This window comes from Melitaea cinxia, chromosome 15 (genome assembly GCF_905220565.1).
Source record: "Melitaea cinxia chromosome 15, ilMelCinx1.1, whole genome shotgun sequence".
Taxonomy (NCBI): Eukaryota; Metazoa; Arthropoda; class Insecta; order Lepidoptera; family Nymphalidae; genus Melitaea; species Melitaea cinxia.
In genome coordinates, this window is record NC_059408.1 from 9114060 (window position 1) to 9132300 (window position 18241).

General features: G+C 36.2%; 1 protein-coding gene across 1 annotated transcript; it reads right to left on the minus strand.

The window, feature by feature from the left end:
• Nucleotides 1-13581: 13581 nt before the first annotated feature.
• Nucleotides 13582-15229, minus strand: LOC123660512 (26S proteasome non-ATPase regulatory subunit 14). The gene is made up of 4 exons (XM_045595574.1): nucleotides 15106-15229; nucleotides 14796-14994; nucleotides 14550-14706; nucleotides 13582-14234 (listed from the first exon to the last, which is right to left on the minus strand). Exons 2-4 carry the CDS (start codon nucleotides 14971-14973, stop codon nucleotides 13634-13636), a joined length of 936 nt encoding a protein of 311 aa, XP_045451530.1. The 5' UTR covers nucleotides 14974-14994; nucleotides 15106-15229; the 3' UTR covers nucleotides 13582-13633.
• Between the last annotated feature and the right edge of the window lie 3012 nt (nucleotides 15230-18241).

Genomic DNA, 18241 nt, shown 5'->3' on the forward strand with positions numbered 1-18241 from the left:
TTCCACAGAGGGGTCGTGCGTGGCAGAAAATGGCGCAAAAATCGAGCTGTCGTAGACTTCCAGACATCGAGGTGATGTGGGTGAAATTTTGAATTTCGACGCGATGTCCGGTGGTGGAATTCTGCTGTAGGCATTAGTCCGAACAATTCCTCAGAACACTCCCCGTGGTAGATACGGTAGAAGATGCAGAGTGACCCGACATCTCTACGCAGTGCCAAAGAATCGAGCCGATCGGAGAGAATCTTGTCGCCAACGATTCGAGCCGCTCGGCGTTGAACACGGTCAAATGGAAGGAGCTGGTACTGGGGCGCTCCAGCCCATAGGTGAGAGCAGTATTCCATGTGGGGCCGGATCTGTGCCTTATATAATTGTAGGCGGTGGCAAGGCATGAAATACTGCTTCGCCCTACTGAGCACACTAAGTTTCTTCGAGGCTAGTTTAGCCTTTCCTTCCAGATGACCACGAAATTGCACATTGCTCGATATGTCGACGCCAAGTATCCCAATACTAGCCGAGGCTGTTAAGGGAGTGCCTTCAAATTTAAGAGGAACGACGAAGGGTGATTTTTTTGCGGTAAACGCGCAAACTTGTGTCTTATTAGGGTTAAACTGGACTAGATTATGTCGTCCCCATTGCGAGACTTTGGCTAAAAGAGACTCGATTTCAGACACAAGTTTGTTCCGACACTCATCGACTCGTTCCCGAGAAATATTAGGACGGCCTGTGTATAAGGCGTCCCCGGTGCTGTCGTCCGCATAACAATGAATGCCACTAGTTTGTAACAGGTCATTGATATGCAGACTTTTCCTCGATCTGTTTTTTTAGATCTTCAAACTCATTGTTTACAAAACTGATTGAATCCTGAACCGCAAGCAAATCGCTTTGTATAGATTTTAATCTGTCAGTGACTCGACGATCAATGGCCATGTGAAGAATACTAGTAACTTCCTGCTTTATGATTGCCCGCAGCTTCTCTTCAGAAACACAGTCGCAGCCCACAGATGACGGTTTAGGTGAAGTGGTCAAGGAAGCTGTTTTCGACTGCTTCAAACGCATAGTGTTAACATAGCTAATCTCAGGGCTATCATCATGCCGCTGATCAGAGGGAATACTATTAGCACGAAGTAAGGACCTGACAGGAGTATTCTGGTTATCAGACTTAGGTCTCTTGCTTAGACATTCGATACATTGCCATCCATCTCTCTCGGATACGGTCATAGAACTATAGTGGGCAATAGACAAGCCAGCACAAATCAAGTCATAATTCAAGGAACATAATGAACATTTCAAAATTTCTACCATTGATAATTTTTCACGACAACCGGCACAATCTTTGTTTTTTAAATTTTTGGCACTCATTTCGAAAATAATACTCAAAAAAAAATGCAAATTCTCCCAAATAGTATTTTTATATGACTATGGCAACACTATTCGTCTATGGTTTGAATGACAGTGTCGGTAAACTTAAAACTATTTTATGACAAATTACTGTGAGGGTAGTCTTACTTTTCACGATGAAATACCAGCAAATATGATTGAATTTCACGTCTGATGTTTAAATTTCGCTGCAACAACAGCAACACTAATAATCACTAGATTATATAATAACGTAGGATTTTCGAGGACTTTCGAGGAAGCACCGATTAACAATAAAATTATAAATTTTCACAGAGCGTTACTTGCTAGTCGTGACTTTGACAGACGTAGTCGAGGGATGGTAGGTTGACTCACTCATCACGATATCTCCGAAACTATAAAAGCTACAAATTTGTCATTTGGCAGGTAGGCTCCTTATAGATCGTAGACATCTGTTAAGAACGGATTTTACGAAACCCGACCCGTAAGGGGGTAAAACGGGAGTTGGAAGTTTGTACGAAAGTCCTATGTTTTTGAAGTAAGAGACTTGAAATTAAAAATGTATGCTCTATAGATGGTGAAAAGGTGTCCAAATAATGTATATTTAGAAATCAACTACTTTTTGGGGTTAAAACGGGGGATCGTAGGTTGACTCACTGATCACGAAATCTCCGAAACTATAACACCTACAAACTTAAAATTTAGCAGGTAGGCTCCTTATAGGACGTAAACATCCGCTAAGAACAAATTTTACGAAACTCGACCCCTAAGGGGATAAAACGGGGGTTGGAAGTTTGTACGAAAGGCCTGTGTTTTTGAAGTAAGAGACTTGAAATTTAAAATGTATGCTCTATAGATGGTGAAAAGGTGTCCAAATAATGTATATTTAGAAATCAACTCCTTTTTGGGGTTAAAACGGGGGTTCGTAGGTTGACTCACTGATCACGAAATCTCCGAAACTATAACACCTACAAACTTGAAATTTAGCAAGTAGGCTCTTTATAGATCGTAGACTTCCGCTAAGAAGGATTTTACGAAACTCGACCCTTCTAGGGGTAATACGGGGGTTGGAAGTTTGTATGAAAGTCCTATGTTTTTGAAGTAAGAGGCTTGAATTTTAAAATGTATGCTCTATAGATGGTGAGAAAGTGTTCAAATAATGTATCTTTAGAAATCACCTCCCTTTTGGGGTTGAAACGGGGATGGTAGGTTGACTCACTCATCACGAAATCTCCGAAACTATAACAGCTACAAATTTGACATTTGGCAGGTTGGTTCCTTATAGGGCGTAGAAACCCGCTAAGAACGGATTTTACGAAACTCGACCCCTAAATGGATAAAACGGGGGTTGGAAATTTGTATGAAAGTCCTATGTTTTTGAAGTAAAAGACTTGAAATTTAAAATATATGCTCTATAGATGGTGAGGAGGTGTCCAAATAATGCATCGTAATCTATATATATAAAAGAGAAAGGTCACTGACTCACTCATCACGAGAACCCAAAAACAGCTGGGGGGTCCATCTATCTAGAATGGATAAAGATGAAATTTAGCAGGAAGGTAGATTATAGTTAGTAGATAATAGTAGTAGAGTAGAGAGATTTTGCGATATTCCACCGCTAAGGGGGTTTAATTGGGGTTGATAGTTTGTATGAAACATATACAGCAGCTATAAGTTCGTCGATAGGTTATTTATACTGCAGCCTGAAAATAAAACTAAAAATAGTAGTAATAGTAACAAGTTTTAAATTATACTAAATTGTGCCTTTTAAAAAGTTATAAGCATTGTGTGATAAGCATTTCAAGTGACTGAAATAAAAAAAAATGCGTTAAACATCTTAATAGTAATACATATCTTCATAACCACGTGGATGTAGTCACGGGCAACAGTTAGTGTATTATAAAACAAAGTCCCCAAAAGTGTATGTGATCGATTTCCTCAAAATCTACTGAAAGGATTTTCATGCGGTTCAAGAGGAAGGTTTACGGAACGGCTAAGCCGATTTTAATGAGAGTTTCACTGGAAGTTTGCCGGGAAAACTTTGTGACAACTGATTTCAACGCGGGCGAAGCCGCGGGCACAGCTAGTTGAATATAATTTTGCGCGATCACTTGTATAATGCTCGAAGCGCTTCGCTTACTTTACTAACTTAAGGGATTTATCTTCTAAATCGTTGCTACCTGTTTGTTCAGTAAACCATTTAATACTTTTATAGGATAATAAAAACTGTGTACTTTTTAATTATTCCCCAATTTTATCGAAACAACGCTAAAAATTGTACATATGATTATGCAATACCTACCTAATTTTCTACCGTGTTTCTAATTCATTATTACAAGATCTTACAATCATTAGGTATACATACTTCAATCTTAAAAATTTGTAGTCTTTCGACTAATTGGAAGCTCGTTTACTATATTTGCAGGGCGCGGGCGTAGGTTATACTCGCACTCTTTACAATATTATGTAGGTAGTACTTAAAAAGATTATAACAAAATTGTAACGTTCACCGAACACGTGGATGCGTGCGCGCTCTTCAGCGTTCCGATCGAGTCTATCGTGTGGCGGAGGGAGTAACTCAGAGCAGTGCCTAGGACTTGCGACCTAGGTGTAGGTTTAAGGAGATCCCCTTTGAGATGCGCATCAACGCTCACCTTCACTGCTCGAGTTATACGCCTCGCCTAGCCAAATTAATCGTAATAGATAACAATTAATTCGTTTGCACAAATTAATTATTGAATGAGTCTAGGTTAAGCTACTAGCAGGATACAACAAGTGTATCGTGCCAAGCCAGAGCCAAGACTGCCTTAGCGGCGGTTGCACTGTTCGTTTTATACACGTCAGAATAACTCGAGTAATATAATAAGTGAGGGTAGTTGACTATCGAACGATGTGCATCTGTTGTTTATAAATTCCTTACTAATTGCGTACGACAGTACTATTGCTGACACGGCCAACCCTGACAATCGCATTACCTCGTGCGTCCATGTCGTGCATCCACCAACTCGGCGTTACTCCTCCCGACCTATACAACAGTAACGAGTGACATTAATAACTGTTTGGCTATTCCTGACAAATTTATTAAATTTAATAGATTGTTTGTTTTATACAGAAAAAAAGTTATTAATAACAAAATATTGATTACCAGTGCTTATTTTAACCGACTTCAAAAAAGGGTAGGGTTCTCAATTCGATTGTATGTTTTTTTATGTGTAAATTTACAATTATAACATATACAGAATAAATGAAGTAGTAACCTACCTATCATTTTACAGTTATGGCGATCAAGTTATACACATTAAATAAGTTTTAAACAGCTGTAGTTGGAATTCACATATCAAAGAGTGACTTAATTAAGGTCGAGTTGCAATAAAATCTTGGTTAGTACCTACAAGTAACGCGAACCACTCAAAGTCCTGTTTTGTTCTGCTTTCGCCGCTTTTAGAAATAAATTTTCTTTAAGGCTACTACGGTGTTTATATTTATTTATGAACATGATAAAAAATCTAAAATTTTCTATAATATCGTCACACGTCCTGAAATAGATAATAGAGTAGATAGATAGAGTAGAGATAGATAGAGAGAGTAGAGAGATAGAGTTTGCGAAATATTTTTGTAGAATCATAGAAAACTAAATGTCTATTCCCGTGGGTGTCGTAAGAGGCGACTAAGGGATAACACAGTTCCACTACCACCTTGGAACTTAAAAAGCCGACCGATGGCAGGATAACCACCTGCTGACTTTGAAATACACAGGCCGAAGATGGGCAGCGCGACAAAGCCAGTACTGCGGTCACCAACCCGTCTACCCAGCGTGATGACTATGGGCAAAACACATGAATTCATGTTATTTTTGGCGTAAACATGTGGAGGCCTATGTCCACTGAATCCGCCTTCGCCTATTCGCCTAATATTTCTTCAGCATAAGAGCGCAATCGTCTGTATACAACTCCGGAAAACACTTTATAAGCTATAGCTATAGGGAGAAGCGAAATTCTTCTATAGTTACCACATTCCGTTTTGTCGCCTTTCTTGTATATAGGTACAATAATAGCTAGATTCCACTCTTCTGGCATTCTTTCTGCGTTCCATATTGCTGTGACAAAGCGATGTAGTCTATCTTCAAGTGACGGTCCACCATTTTTCAGCATCTCAGAATTAATTGCATCAGTTCCTGGTACTTTGTTTGTCTTAAGTTGGTCAAGAACTGGTTTTATTTCTAGCAGTGTGGGTGGTTCAAGCTGTTCTTCGACATTGTAGTACGTAGGCAGTACATCTGAATCATCGTCGCTAACGTTTAGGAGGTCATCAAAATGCTCACGCCATCGCCTAATGATGTCCTCCTTTTCCGTTAAAAGTTCTCTGTCACTATTCCGACATGTTCATCGTTTGTTCTGGGTTGATAATGCCGGAAACCAGGGCAGCCAAAATAATATTTGAGTGGACACCACAGCAGAAGAGACCGAGAGGAAGACCTAGGAAAAGATGGAAGGACTGCATAGAGGAGGATTTACGTACGATGGGCAAGTTTACGAACTGAAGGAAGGTCGCCAGAGATCGTGACAAGTGGAAAAAAATCGTGGAAGAGGCCAATACCCACAAAGGGTTGTAGCACCACTGGAAGTAAGAAGTAACTTTGAAATTCAGTATAGACAAACAATTAATCTATAATAATCTATTCTCAATTTGACGTCAGACTAGTAGTGTATGTAATGGTTTTTTTTTTTAATTTAATGTATATTTTATGTATAATTAAAAGAAAATATTAGCATTCTGCTCGCCTTCTCTATATAAACTATAAGTGTGCGAAATTTCATACTTCTCCATGCACGCAATTTCCGTAAAAATGGGTACAAAGTTTTTGCTTCACGTATTAATCTTATACATAAAATTCTCGTGTCACAATGTTAGTTATAATACTCCTCCGAAACGGCTGGACCGATTTTTATGAAATTTGTGTGCATATCGGGTAAGTCTGAGAATCGGCCAACATCTATTTTTCATACCCCTAAGTTATAAGGGGGGGGGGGATTAAGGGGGTTATAATTATGGCAAAACAACGTTTGCGGGGTCAGCTAGTAGGTATATAGACACAAGTGTCAGTAATTCATAGTTATGAAATAGTCATTTTTAAGAATGTTTCATTTCTATTATGTTAAATAAAGATATTTTGTTAACAAAATCTTTCATTAAAAGATAAGAATTTCTTTCAGTCGTAAATAAATGTGTAATGAGTTGTATTCGTCAGGAAAAAGAAGCGTAAAATAAAGATTAATATTTTTGCAGTTTGTTTGATGAAAGACGAATTTAATGCAAACGAATATTATTTTTTGAGACGAAGCGTACTCTATTGTTTATAATATACTTAGATAACAACAGAGATTTTTTAGAGAATAGAGCTAAGAGATAATTGTGGTTTTGATTATGACGTCTTCGTATTTTGAAATATCATTTTACTAATTACTGTTTCTGATGGTAGTTAGATGAGTAGCTGCATAATATTATAGCACTAGCTGTGCCCGCGACTTCGTCCGCGTGGAATTTAACGAAAAAGTTATCGTTCAGTTCTCATTTATAAAAATAAAAATAAAATAAAAACGTATATGTATCATACACATACATACATCCATATGCATTTAGTAAAAGCGATCATTTTAATATTATAAACAGACACTCCAATTTTATTTATTTTTATTGGTTTACTTCTGTATGATTTGGCCTTTAAATAAATTCAAAATTTTTATCTGAGTATGCTTATTAAATTATAGGCATGGTAATTAATGAAATCTATTAAAATAGAGTTTATAATAATGAGTTAACAATTAGGTATGTTTCAAAAGTCTTACGACCACACTCAACGGCTTCTGCTAAGATTTACTCCTGTGATGGGAGACCGGAAATAGACACAATGCACGATTGCAAGCACATACAAACATACACCCAGACTACAGTAAACATCTGTATGGCCAATACAAATGTATCCCATGTGCGGTGATCAAACCCGCAACCACCAGCCCAACAGCCATGGACCAGTTCTGTGACCATTGCGCTAAAGCGTCGTCTATCTATCTATTCTACTTACGAGTACAACAAACACGTACGCGAGAAATGTAATAATAATGTATTTTATTACCACCATGAGAAGAATATGACTTGTTACGCAGCGCATAAATCTTTATTCTCAGAGTGTGCGTAGCCATAACTTTAACAGTCCTTTCTGATTCTGACAAACGATTTTTTCCCGTATTATTCATGTTCTTAGTATTCATCTCACAAAGAGAAGTAAAAATTTACACACTATAGTCATTTGTGGGAGCCCATTTGCTACTCGACAAAACCATACGCAAATAAAGCTTAGGGCACTTTAACAAAGTAAATTTGCTTCAACAAAATGTGAATTACACTGTGAAATCATTAAAAATAGAAATAACTACAAATATTTTGTAATTCATACTTTATATTATAATTACCCCGATTTACAGTTTACTATAAGATCAGAGCAAGAGAACATAGTTCATACGTCGCATAAGAATAGGTACCTATTTAGACTTGACCATTCCGGACCTATAAAGCTATAACGATGCTTAAGTTCGAAGATAATATGTCAATTGCTGGCTAGCAGACTGGAATGATAGGGAAATAGACGTAGTATCGTAATTATGTACTAAGTAATTTGATGTCTAACCTTGGGAAACTTGCAAAAAAAAACAAAATTAAAGTTAACTTTTTATCTCTGCTTCTAATAACTTTTTAATTATGTAAAGAAAAATCTAAAATACCTAAAATCTGTAAGGTAAAAAATTTTATTTTTTTCATAGTATAAATAATAATTCACACACTCAATACAAACTGTTTAATAACGGATTATTTACAAATAAATAGCAATAAAAATTATTGGTGTAATAATTTCCTTAAAATAATACACTAATATATTAATCATAGCGTGTCCACAAAAACAAGTATTTCTTTTGCAATTCCGTGCCAGGACCCTTTAGGGTTGATGACGTATCTTATGAAAAATATTACTTTTCTTATTAAAATAAAAATGTGGTACACATCAAAACCATATTATTTTATAGAAGAACAAAAATACGGCTAAGTACGGGTCATGCTACCAGAAATGCCTAATAGTGGGGTAGTACTACTAGTAGGTGTGGTACCACATTACAATCGTACCATACTTACAATACATACTTTTTTATAGTTAAATTATACTAGTGATAAACGACGACGGTCGGATGTTCGATTCGCAGATTTCGTAACGTGATTTACGACAATATTTGTCTCCAAGGTGTGCCTAGGAGTGTATGCAAAGTCATCGGTCCAAACTCGCTTATGCAAAGTAGGTGCTTCAAAAGCACTTTTGAATCTTCATTTTACAAATATAAATTTATTTGTTTGAATTAATTAATTGTACTTAAATTTCATCGTTCCACGTACCATTATTTCGTAATGTAAAGTACGCAGAATTTTAACTGTAATTTCCTATTTACTTATTGAGTAAAATAAATTACTTTCTATAATTTTATTTAGTTACTAGCTTTTGCCCGCAGCTTCGCTCGCGCAGGAAACCTACTTAGGGAAGTACCTAAGGGTTAAGACTATTTATTTTTCAGTCTATGCTGAAAGTACCTACTTCTTTATATATACATTAGAGGTTCTGCCTTCAGATGCTAACACGACCAAGTTGTTAGATGAGCTCACTCTCGAGCAGGCCATGTAAAACTGGCCGCGCTCTTGCGCGGCATCCCCCCTAAGATCAATTCCTGCTGTTTTCAGTGACTGACCCTGAGACTTATTGATCGCCATTGCGAAACAGACCTTAAGAGTGTATGCTACCTCAAATTGCTTATTTTCCACTCGGCAGGATATCCATATCTTCCAAACTACTGAATATTTAAGTTTGAAATTTATGTATGGTAAAGTTCAGGATATAAACTATCTTTCATATGTTTCGAAAACACGATTCCATAAAATTTTCTCGATACAAAAAAATCGCAAAGATACCTTTATTTTTGTATTAAAACCTTAATATCTCAGTAAATATAGAAGTTATGGACTTGAGATTAAGCATGGTAATTGAAATAAGTATGAAGAACATTTTATCTGTTGCGTTTTTTAAAAAACAACTATTGGTAATGTTTGAGGGGAGAAAATACATATAATTCGCGCGATGAACAACCAAGCGCTCTCAATTCTTTGTGTTTTTAGTACGGATGAAATCTGAATTCGAGCTGAGGTAGTGTAGCCCCTTAAGGGGAATTGCAATATTTTAAGTTCGAATGGATACTCCGTCGGTATAAGTAGTATCCGCGGTATATACACCGATTCACCTCGAGCACATGCAGTAAATATAATGGTCTCTACCACATTTTTATATAAGACTTTCACACGCAACCTGGTCCCATTGCACAACTTAGGCGGATTGAGATTTCCCAGTAGCATTGCTGGAACTCTCACTTTGAGGATAAATGTGTGAGACGGTAGACCAGTTCAAATTAATGTTATAATGATCTATTTGAACTTTGAAAACGTATGATTACTTATTTTTTTGTTGGAATACACCTACAAAGGTTCGAATTGAATAGTCACCCCCTAGTGATGAAACAAAAGTTGAGAGTTTGTATTGGGAAACAATTTAAATAATTTTGTGTCATGTCCGCCGTCTTAGACTTCGAAATAACTACCATTTTCGAAATCAACGTCCCAAAAAACACAAATAACGACACTCGTGTCGATTATTAGGTTTATTTACCGCATTTCATCCCCTAAAAGGTTGAATTTCGGAAAATCCCGAAAGACGTATTTGCTTATTTATTTTTACAAATTTTGAACCACTACTTTACCCCTTTAGGGGTTGAATTCCGAAATATCATTCCGTATACCTTGTACAATTCATAAAGGGGAAACTCTGTGCAAAATTTCAGCTTTTTAGGTCCAAGAGTTTGGGCTGGGCGTTGATGAGTGAGTCAGGACTTGTCTTTTTATATATAAAGACTACGGCTTAGACCTAAAATATAGTTCAGAACTATATATGAATTACGTTACGAATTCCAACCCTGGATCCCATCGATCTTACTTTTGTTTAGTGCTTTCTTTCCTGAGGTATCGAAACACGTGCTATTTTATTTTAACGATTCTTTAAAACTAAACAAATAAAACTAAATTGTGACAAAATTACCTATAACTTTCTAAAGAATTCATTCCAACAGTGTGCTACATAATCATCGGTATCATTATAAAACGTCGTTATCAGAAAATGTCTTTGTGCATTGTAACCAATATTTAGTATTGATTGATTTAGCTTGTAACATCGCACTGCTAGGCATAGATATCTTTCTTCATGTAAGAGAAGGATCGGGGCTTAATTTACCGCGCTGCTCCGCTGCGTGTTAGAGGAAATATTCCCTACCTATGAGCAACGATTTCTATCAGGTGTCTATGACTACCGGAGCCGACACGTGACGTGCTTTCAGAGGTACGGTGGAGAGACACAAGGATAGACAATCAAACCGGAAATAAATCTTTGTATAAACACAAATATCCACTCCGAGCTGAAATCGAACGCGCGACCGTCGGTGTTTAGGCGCCGGCGACACGGCACACACACCATTACACCCAGTAATATGTTATAAGGTTAACACATTGAAAAGATAGTCAAATTGAGTGTGCCTCGGAGAGCACGTTAAGCTGTCGGTCCCGGTTGTTCATGTGCACCTGATAGCGATCGTTACTCGTAGTAGGGAATATATCCGCCAACCTGCAGGGGAACAACTAAGTGGATTAAGCTCTGATCCTTCTCCTACTTTGGGAAAGAGGCCTATGCCCAACAATGGAATGTTACAGGCTGAAGCGAGCGGGCGATTTTATGATTCTTATTTTAATCGAATGCTGGTGCATGTCATATTGTCTGATTTAAATTTGATCCAAGACGTGACGAGTAGGTACCTACTTTTTGAGCTAACCCTAATGTGTTATTTATTCGATTATACTTACGTAGTAATAATATGTACATAAGTTATCAATGAAAATTGAAGTCGATTTTCTTCGTTTGCAAGCGTTTACTTAGCAATTTATTAATTTTGTATCCATGGGCGGACCCACGGTGGGACAAGGTGGAACATTTGATAATAATTGATATTTTAGATTTTAATAAGAACATTTTAGGTAGATTTAGCCTAAATCTCCGCAAGCAATGTTGCAGTAAATAAAAATAATTAAAAAAATTCTACTACTTATCCGAGTTTTCCTTTTTTTACCCCTACCATCACAATATTCTGGGTACGCCTATGTCTGTCTGTACCTACCTGTTAAAAAATGACCGTAAATATCGAGGCGATATTTCCTAAGATATTCATTGAAACCGAATGATGTAAAGCTCAATTTTGTTTTAAATTAAATACTTAGAATGAATAATATTTATTTGGATAAAGATAAATCATGATATGATATGATAATCATGTTTATAAAAACACCTTCGCAAATAATGCATTATTTTAGAACAAATTTAGCTAGCATAAAAAAGGTTATAGTGAGCCAACATGTCATATGCTGTCGTAGACTTTGTTTGGATCTTTTAAAGGGAAACAATTTTGTCATACATGATTTTTACGAAACCAACTGGTTAAGCAGCGGAAGCTCTCAAAAGGAAAAAAAACGATTTTGAAACATTATTCACTGGTGCTTCGCTCCTATTAGTCTTAGCGTAATGATATAGGAATAGCCTTCCTCGATAAATAGGCTATCTAAGACTGAAAGAATTTTTCAAATCGGACCAGTAGTTTCTGAGATTGGCGCATTCAAACAAACAAACAAACACTCTTCAGCTTTATAATATTAGTATAGATATAAGTCGACGTTTTGTATGGGTATTAAATCATAATGCAGTATTTAAAATTTTCTTTAATCTTATAAAAATTTCTATAACAAGTATCCTACCTCTGATAATTCTATACATACTCCTAAAAATGTGTCTTTTTCGTTTGTCAGGTAAGAACATTAATAAGTTTAAGTTATCAGTTATAAGATTCATTTTAAACTACATGTATATTGTAGACATTACAATATAATAAAGTTTATTTTACTGTTTTAACTTCTCAGTATTTCCATCATTACCAATATAATTTTTATATATACCTCCGCCTATGTGGGGCGAGATGGGATCGCGCTAGCAAGCACCATATAACAGCCCCGAATTTCTTTTTTTTTACGTAGGGAAAATCCATCATGGATACCCTCCGGCGCGGGGGCGTCAGAGGTAACCGTCTGTCAGACTCCTACTGACTAAAAAACCACCACGTGTGAGTAGTCGTCTGCCTGGGTGGGGCGAGATGGGGTCGCGCTAGCATTTACCACCTCGCCCCAGCGGTAAGCCCGGACGAAACCACCGGGCCCCGGCACAATGGTAGGGTGGCCTCGCTCACAATTCCTAACTATCCTAGCTCACCCTCATTGAAAACAGTTACAAAGTTTAAGTTCACACTCCTAACCACAACTCCATCCAGGACCACTTCCCACATAATGACTAAACAAAATGAAACAGAAGAGTAGGAATGATTGTTACCTGAACTTGAGTTCCCTAATTACCACTTCACAAAGTACAATGAAATTTGACAAGAGTTTTTGCTTTAATTAATAGTGTAAAATTTTTCTTTAACAAGTATTAATATCTCACAGAAGTTTTAAAACAGTATTTAACAAAATTTTGCAAATGCAAAGTTTCCCATAAATTATGAATACATAAAATGGTCTGTAAGCAAAATACTCCACAAAGATTGTTATTACTAAAATACAATGAGTAGTATAAAATTTGTTTATTTTATAGTAATCATCATTGGCCTTAGTCCGTCTATTGTCCGTCGATTTAGACATTGTCAGACAGACACTGTGTCGCCTAGGACACTCTTCAGAAAAACGCAGAGTTGCCTAAGCTCTGCACCACCCTCTCGACCTCACTGGCTAGGCCCACAGAAACGACAAGTCGATACGTGTGGAGCCAGTTCGCCTGCCTGAAGTCTTTCGCATTTTAGGGCTATGCCACAAATGCTTGTCGGAGACCCCATTCTGGGAGACTTTGAGCCAGGTGCATCCCTCGGTCACCTTTTACGACCCCCACGGGAAGACAGGGGGTGGTGATATTCTACTCGGCCAACACCACACGGTATAACCTAACAATAAGCACTTTGAATAAACAAATTTACTAGGTTACAGACAATATGAAACAAGTCATATACAAAAAACTTTATTTAGCCTTAAAATTTAAAAGTATTTTAGACAATCATTTAAACACCATGGTATCAAGCAGCGCTCCAAGAGATTGTACAATGTTGTTTGCCATCAATACGTCGACCTTTTCTTCTAAATGCCTCTTGGGGTCTTGTTTACCAACATTCTTAATTGCAAGCTGTTCTGGTGTCATCTTTTCTTCATCTTCGAGAGCTTTGTTGTAATTCTTAGCCAATTCAAGCATATCTGTGACTGTAGTTTCATTAATTAAACAGTGTTCCTTATAGTCAGCCAGAGTCAGTCCATCCATCCAAGATTTTTTATGAAGATTGAGTAACATTTTTTGCTCCAACTCATTCTTTCTGTAGTTTATACTAATGGAGTAGTAGTGACGGTTTAGACCATGAATCAAAGCTTGCACTGATGGTTTTTGCAAATGACCTAAGTTGGAGGTTGTCTGTCGGGGTTCTTGTCCTAGAACCATCATATTCGGGTTAATTAGGCGGAAAGCATCAATGACCACTTTTCCTTTTACTGACTGGATGGGATCAACCACAACTGCTACAGCTCTCTCAGACAATGCTTCAAATGACTGTTGAGTGTTGATATCAACACCAGATAACCAGCAGCCAAATCCCGGATGTGAGTGATACCTGAAAATTATAATTACAATTAGATATAAATTTTAGTAGCATACAAAACATTGTACAAAATATATATTATATTTATTTTATTATACTTTATTATAGACCACTAATATATTGTTAAGTAATTAAAGATAAAACATTATATAGTACATTGGCAGATTTGTGGCTCAATTAGTCTTTTCTTCCAGACAACCCAAGTAGAAGAAGGAAAAATTTTATGTACAGACAGGGTATAAACATATTTTCATATAAATTAATCTAATTGGTAATAATGTAATAGCGACATTATTAATATAAACATTTATGACAATATTCACTTACCAGCCCACAACCATTTCAGGACGTCCAGTCTGTTTTAACATATCTAACATTTTAGCCTGGAAAACAGGATCAACTGCTTCCACAGATACACCAGTACCAGTTTGAGGCATGGCAAATACATCGATAACGCGAACTGTATAGTCATCAACAAATTCTCCTATAATAAATAATTTAACAAATATAAAGCAAGTTCTTGTAAACTATTAATAAAATATAACTGAAAATATTTCATAAAATTTCACCTACCTAACATAAGACCCATAACTTCCATGGGAACACCGGCACGGCCGTGTTTTAACATTTTCAAAAGAGCAAGAGATGAGATGTAGACTTGTTCAGCGGTATCCACGACTGGGGCATCAGTCGGTGGCGGTGCTTGAGACAAACCCGCCATACCACTTCCAAGGCGTAAAAGACGATCCATACTTCACACCTGATATGTTAACTATAAAAAACAAAAGATGCTGATGTATTCATGTTGTGTATGGATTTGCTCGAAAAACTTTACGACTAAATATAGTTAATAATAATTCGTTTTATATGTCAATTTGCTTACCAAACAATAAGATTTGACAAAAATTTCAAGGAAGCTTTATTATAAAGAAAACTTATGGGAATTTAACATTAACACCAATATTCATGCGATGAGTTGATGACATGAAGAACACAATTTGATTTTGACAATCAAGCTGTCGAATATGCAAGCTCATGAACTTCACGTTATTGCCATTATCGCAATTCGCAGTGTCGATTTAATTTCATCATTACATCATTACAGCCTATACAGTCCACTACTGGACATAGGCCTCCACAAGTTTACGTCAAAAATAACGTGAACTCATGTGTTTTGCTCATTGTCACCACAATGGGCAAGCGGGTTGGTGACCGCAGGGCTGGCTTTGTCGCAACGAAGACGCTGCTGCCCTTCTCGGCTTATGTATTTCAAAGCCAGCAGTTGGAGGGTTATCCCGCCACCGGTCGTCTTTTTAAGTTCCAAGGTGGTAGCGGAACTATACTATCCCTTAGTCGCCTCTTACGACACCCACGAGAAGAGAGGGGGTGGCTATATTCTTTAGTACCGTGGCCACACAGTACGATTTAATTTAAAGTCTAATAATACAATTGGTTCAACAATGATTATCTTTATTTACAGGTTTGTTTACTCAGAAAAAAAGTTATCAGACAAAAAAAATTGTTGATTAAACAATAGCAAAACTTTAAGCATAGGCGATACTATAAAATTTATGTAATCTCTCAATATATATGTTATTATAATACTATAAAACAAAATATTCTGCTAGGACAGTCTGTTTATATGCCTGTTAGATGGCGATATACTCAAAAACTATTAAACGGATTTTCATGGGGGTTTTTCTCATACATAGAGTTATGTGGTACTGGTCTATATCGACTTAAAATTATAATTTACATTAAGTAATCCATACTCATTGTGATTATCATTTACGCCACATTATTCAGATAAACATCTTATACGACAGACACAACCGAGGATTTTCTTTTTTATAGTACGTAGTACACTTATGATTAGTGCAACATAAGTCCAGCCTGCCGAAAACAGGACCTGCACATTTATCGATCGTAATATTACATTTACAAAAATTTTGAGAAATTTAAATGTTGGGCTTTATTACCCGACTGCCAAGGAAGGGTTATGTTTTTCGCGCGTATCTTGTATGTATGTATATTTGTATGTAATATTTTTTACTACCTCATATTTCCAGAACCACTGAACGGATTTACATAATTGAGGTATTGTTAGGTTCGTCTTAGCTGCCCAAGTGTTCTTAGATAGGTGACATTAAAAAAAAAATCAAACATGGCGGCTGCGCGAAGTCATTGTAGTTAATGAAAAAAAATTTTTTTTCTCGAATACTACAATATGGGTATCAAATTGAAGGGCACAATACAAGGATTTTAAAAAGGTATATCATGATTATTATTACCGTAATACTAATAAAGAAATACAATATTAAAGTTTAAAAAATGTGGACTTTGCTCTTTCCCACGCCTATGCCATGCCAAACTCGCCTCCTAGACCTGTACTGACCTAGGTGTAGCCTTTCTAATAAAAAACAATGGTTAAAAAAAACATACAATTAAAATTACAAATAAAAATTAATAAATGTCACTCCAATTTACAATTACATTAATAAAATCAATAACAAATACATAATGCCAAATACAAACAAATAATTTTAATAATAATTTCATTATATTAAAACTAATAGTTGTTGACTTAAGCAGTCACCTATTTGCTAAAGGTCAGGCTTACGTTGCTTTGAGCAGAGTGAGATCTTTCTCCGGGCTTGCTATCAGTTCCCTTGACCCTAAAAAATTACTTAATCAACCACATGATGTAAACTGTTTTAAAGAATTGAACCGATTACGTAATTTGTCTGACTAAAAAGACATAAATAAAATAATAATTAAAAAAAAAAAATCATTCTCTCTTTATTGTGATTATTTAGTCGGAGACATGCACAAAGAGAGAATGATTTGACTTATCCTTCAATTTCATGCCTCCGACTGCATATTATCTACGACGTTGCATAAAGTTTCGAAGGACTACCGTATTAATATATTTTAAATGTACAGCACAAAGTGTTTGATATTGTTTCTATTTATTTCGCTGACTTTGTGTGCATATTGAATTTTAATCTTGTTCCAGCTTTTTCAGTTGATTTTCTATTAGTTGTTCTTCACGCAGGCGGGTTTTTTGTTTTTTTTTTTTAATTATAAACATTGTCGTTGACGCCAAAATTATGAACATCATAATCATATTGTTATAGCATTTTTTTATAATATATGTGTTTATATATTATTTATTTTAATTGAAAAATTAAAATAAATAATATATAAACATATAAATATATTATATAAATATTTATTGAATTGAATTCCTGACCTGAGAACCCCGAGAGGCGAGAACCCACCGGCTTGGACAAATCGGATTCCAATAAAATGTTGCCAAAAAAAAAATGTAAAGAAACTAAATTTTTCTTGACAGATTATGTTTTCTTTCCATTTACTAACACAGAGGGTCTCTGAATAACACTGCGCAACACTGCAAAACATTGTGTTAGAGCGTTAAATGGAACGCCGCGTTACCGCAACTGTCACAGCACTGGTTTGTGGCTGTTACGCTGGCGGTTGTGGGTTCGATCCCCGCAGATGACAAACAATCGTATTGGCCAAACAGATGTTTGCCGTGGTCTGGGTGTTTGTGCAGTCCTTGTGGGTCTTCCCACCGTGCTTCGGAGAGCACGTTAAGTCTTCGCTCCCAGTTGTTATCATGTACACCTGATAGCGATCGTTACTCATAGTAGGGATATATCCGCCAACCCTAAGAGACTGTGGCCAGCTGTAGGATATTACAGTGTGGGATATTCCATCTAAGCGAGGTTAAATAAATGGTAACCCTAAATGGTATTTTTATCGGTCCTATTCAATATTTATTTAATTTACAAATATAACCTTTCAATAAGTTTTTTTTACGATTCGCAGGAAAATAAATAATTATTTTGATTAATAATAATTATTTCAACCAAACAATTTGAAATTAAGTAGCCAAACCGAATATATTGCTCTCAGCAGACGTTTTATCGAAGTAATAATTCAATTACCGTTACATTTTTTTTTTATTCGATAACAATATTAATAAAATAATCGTT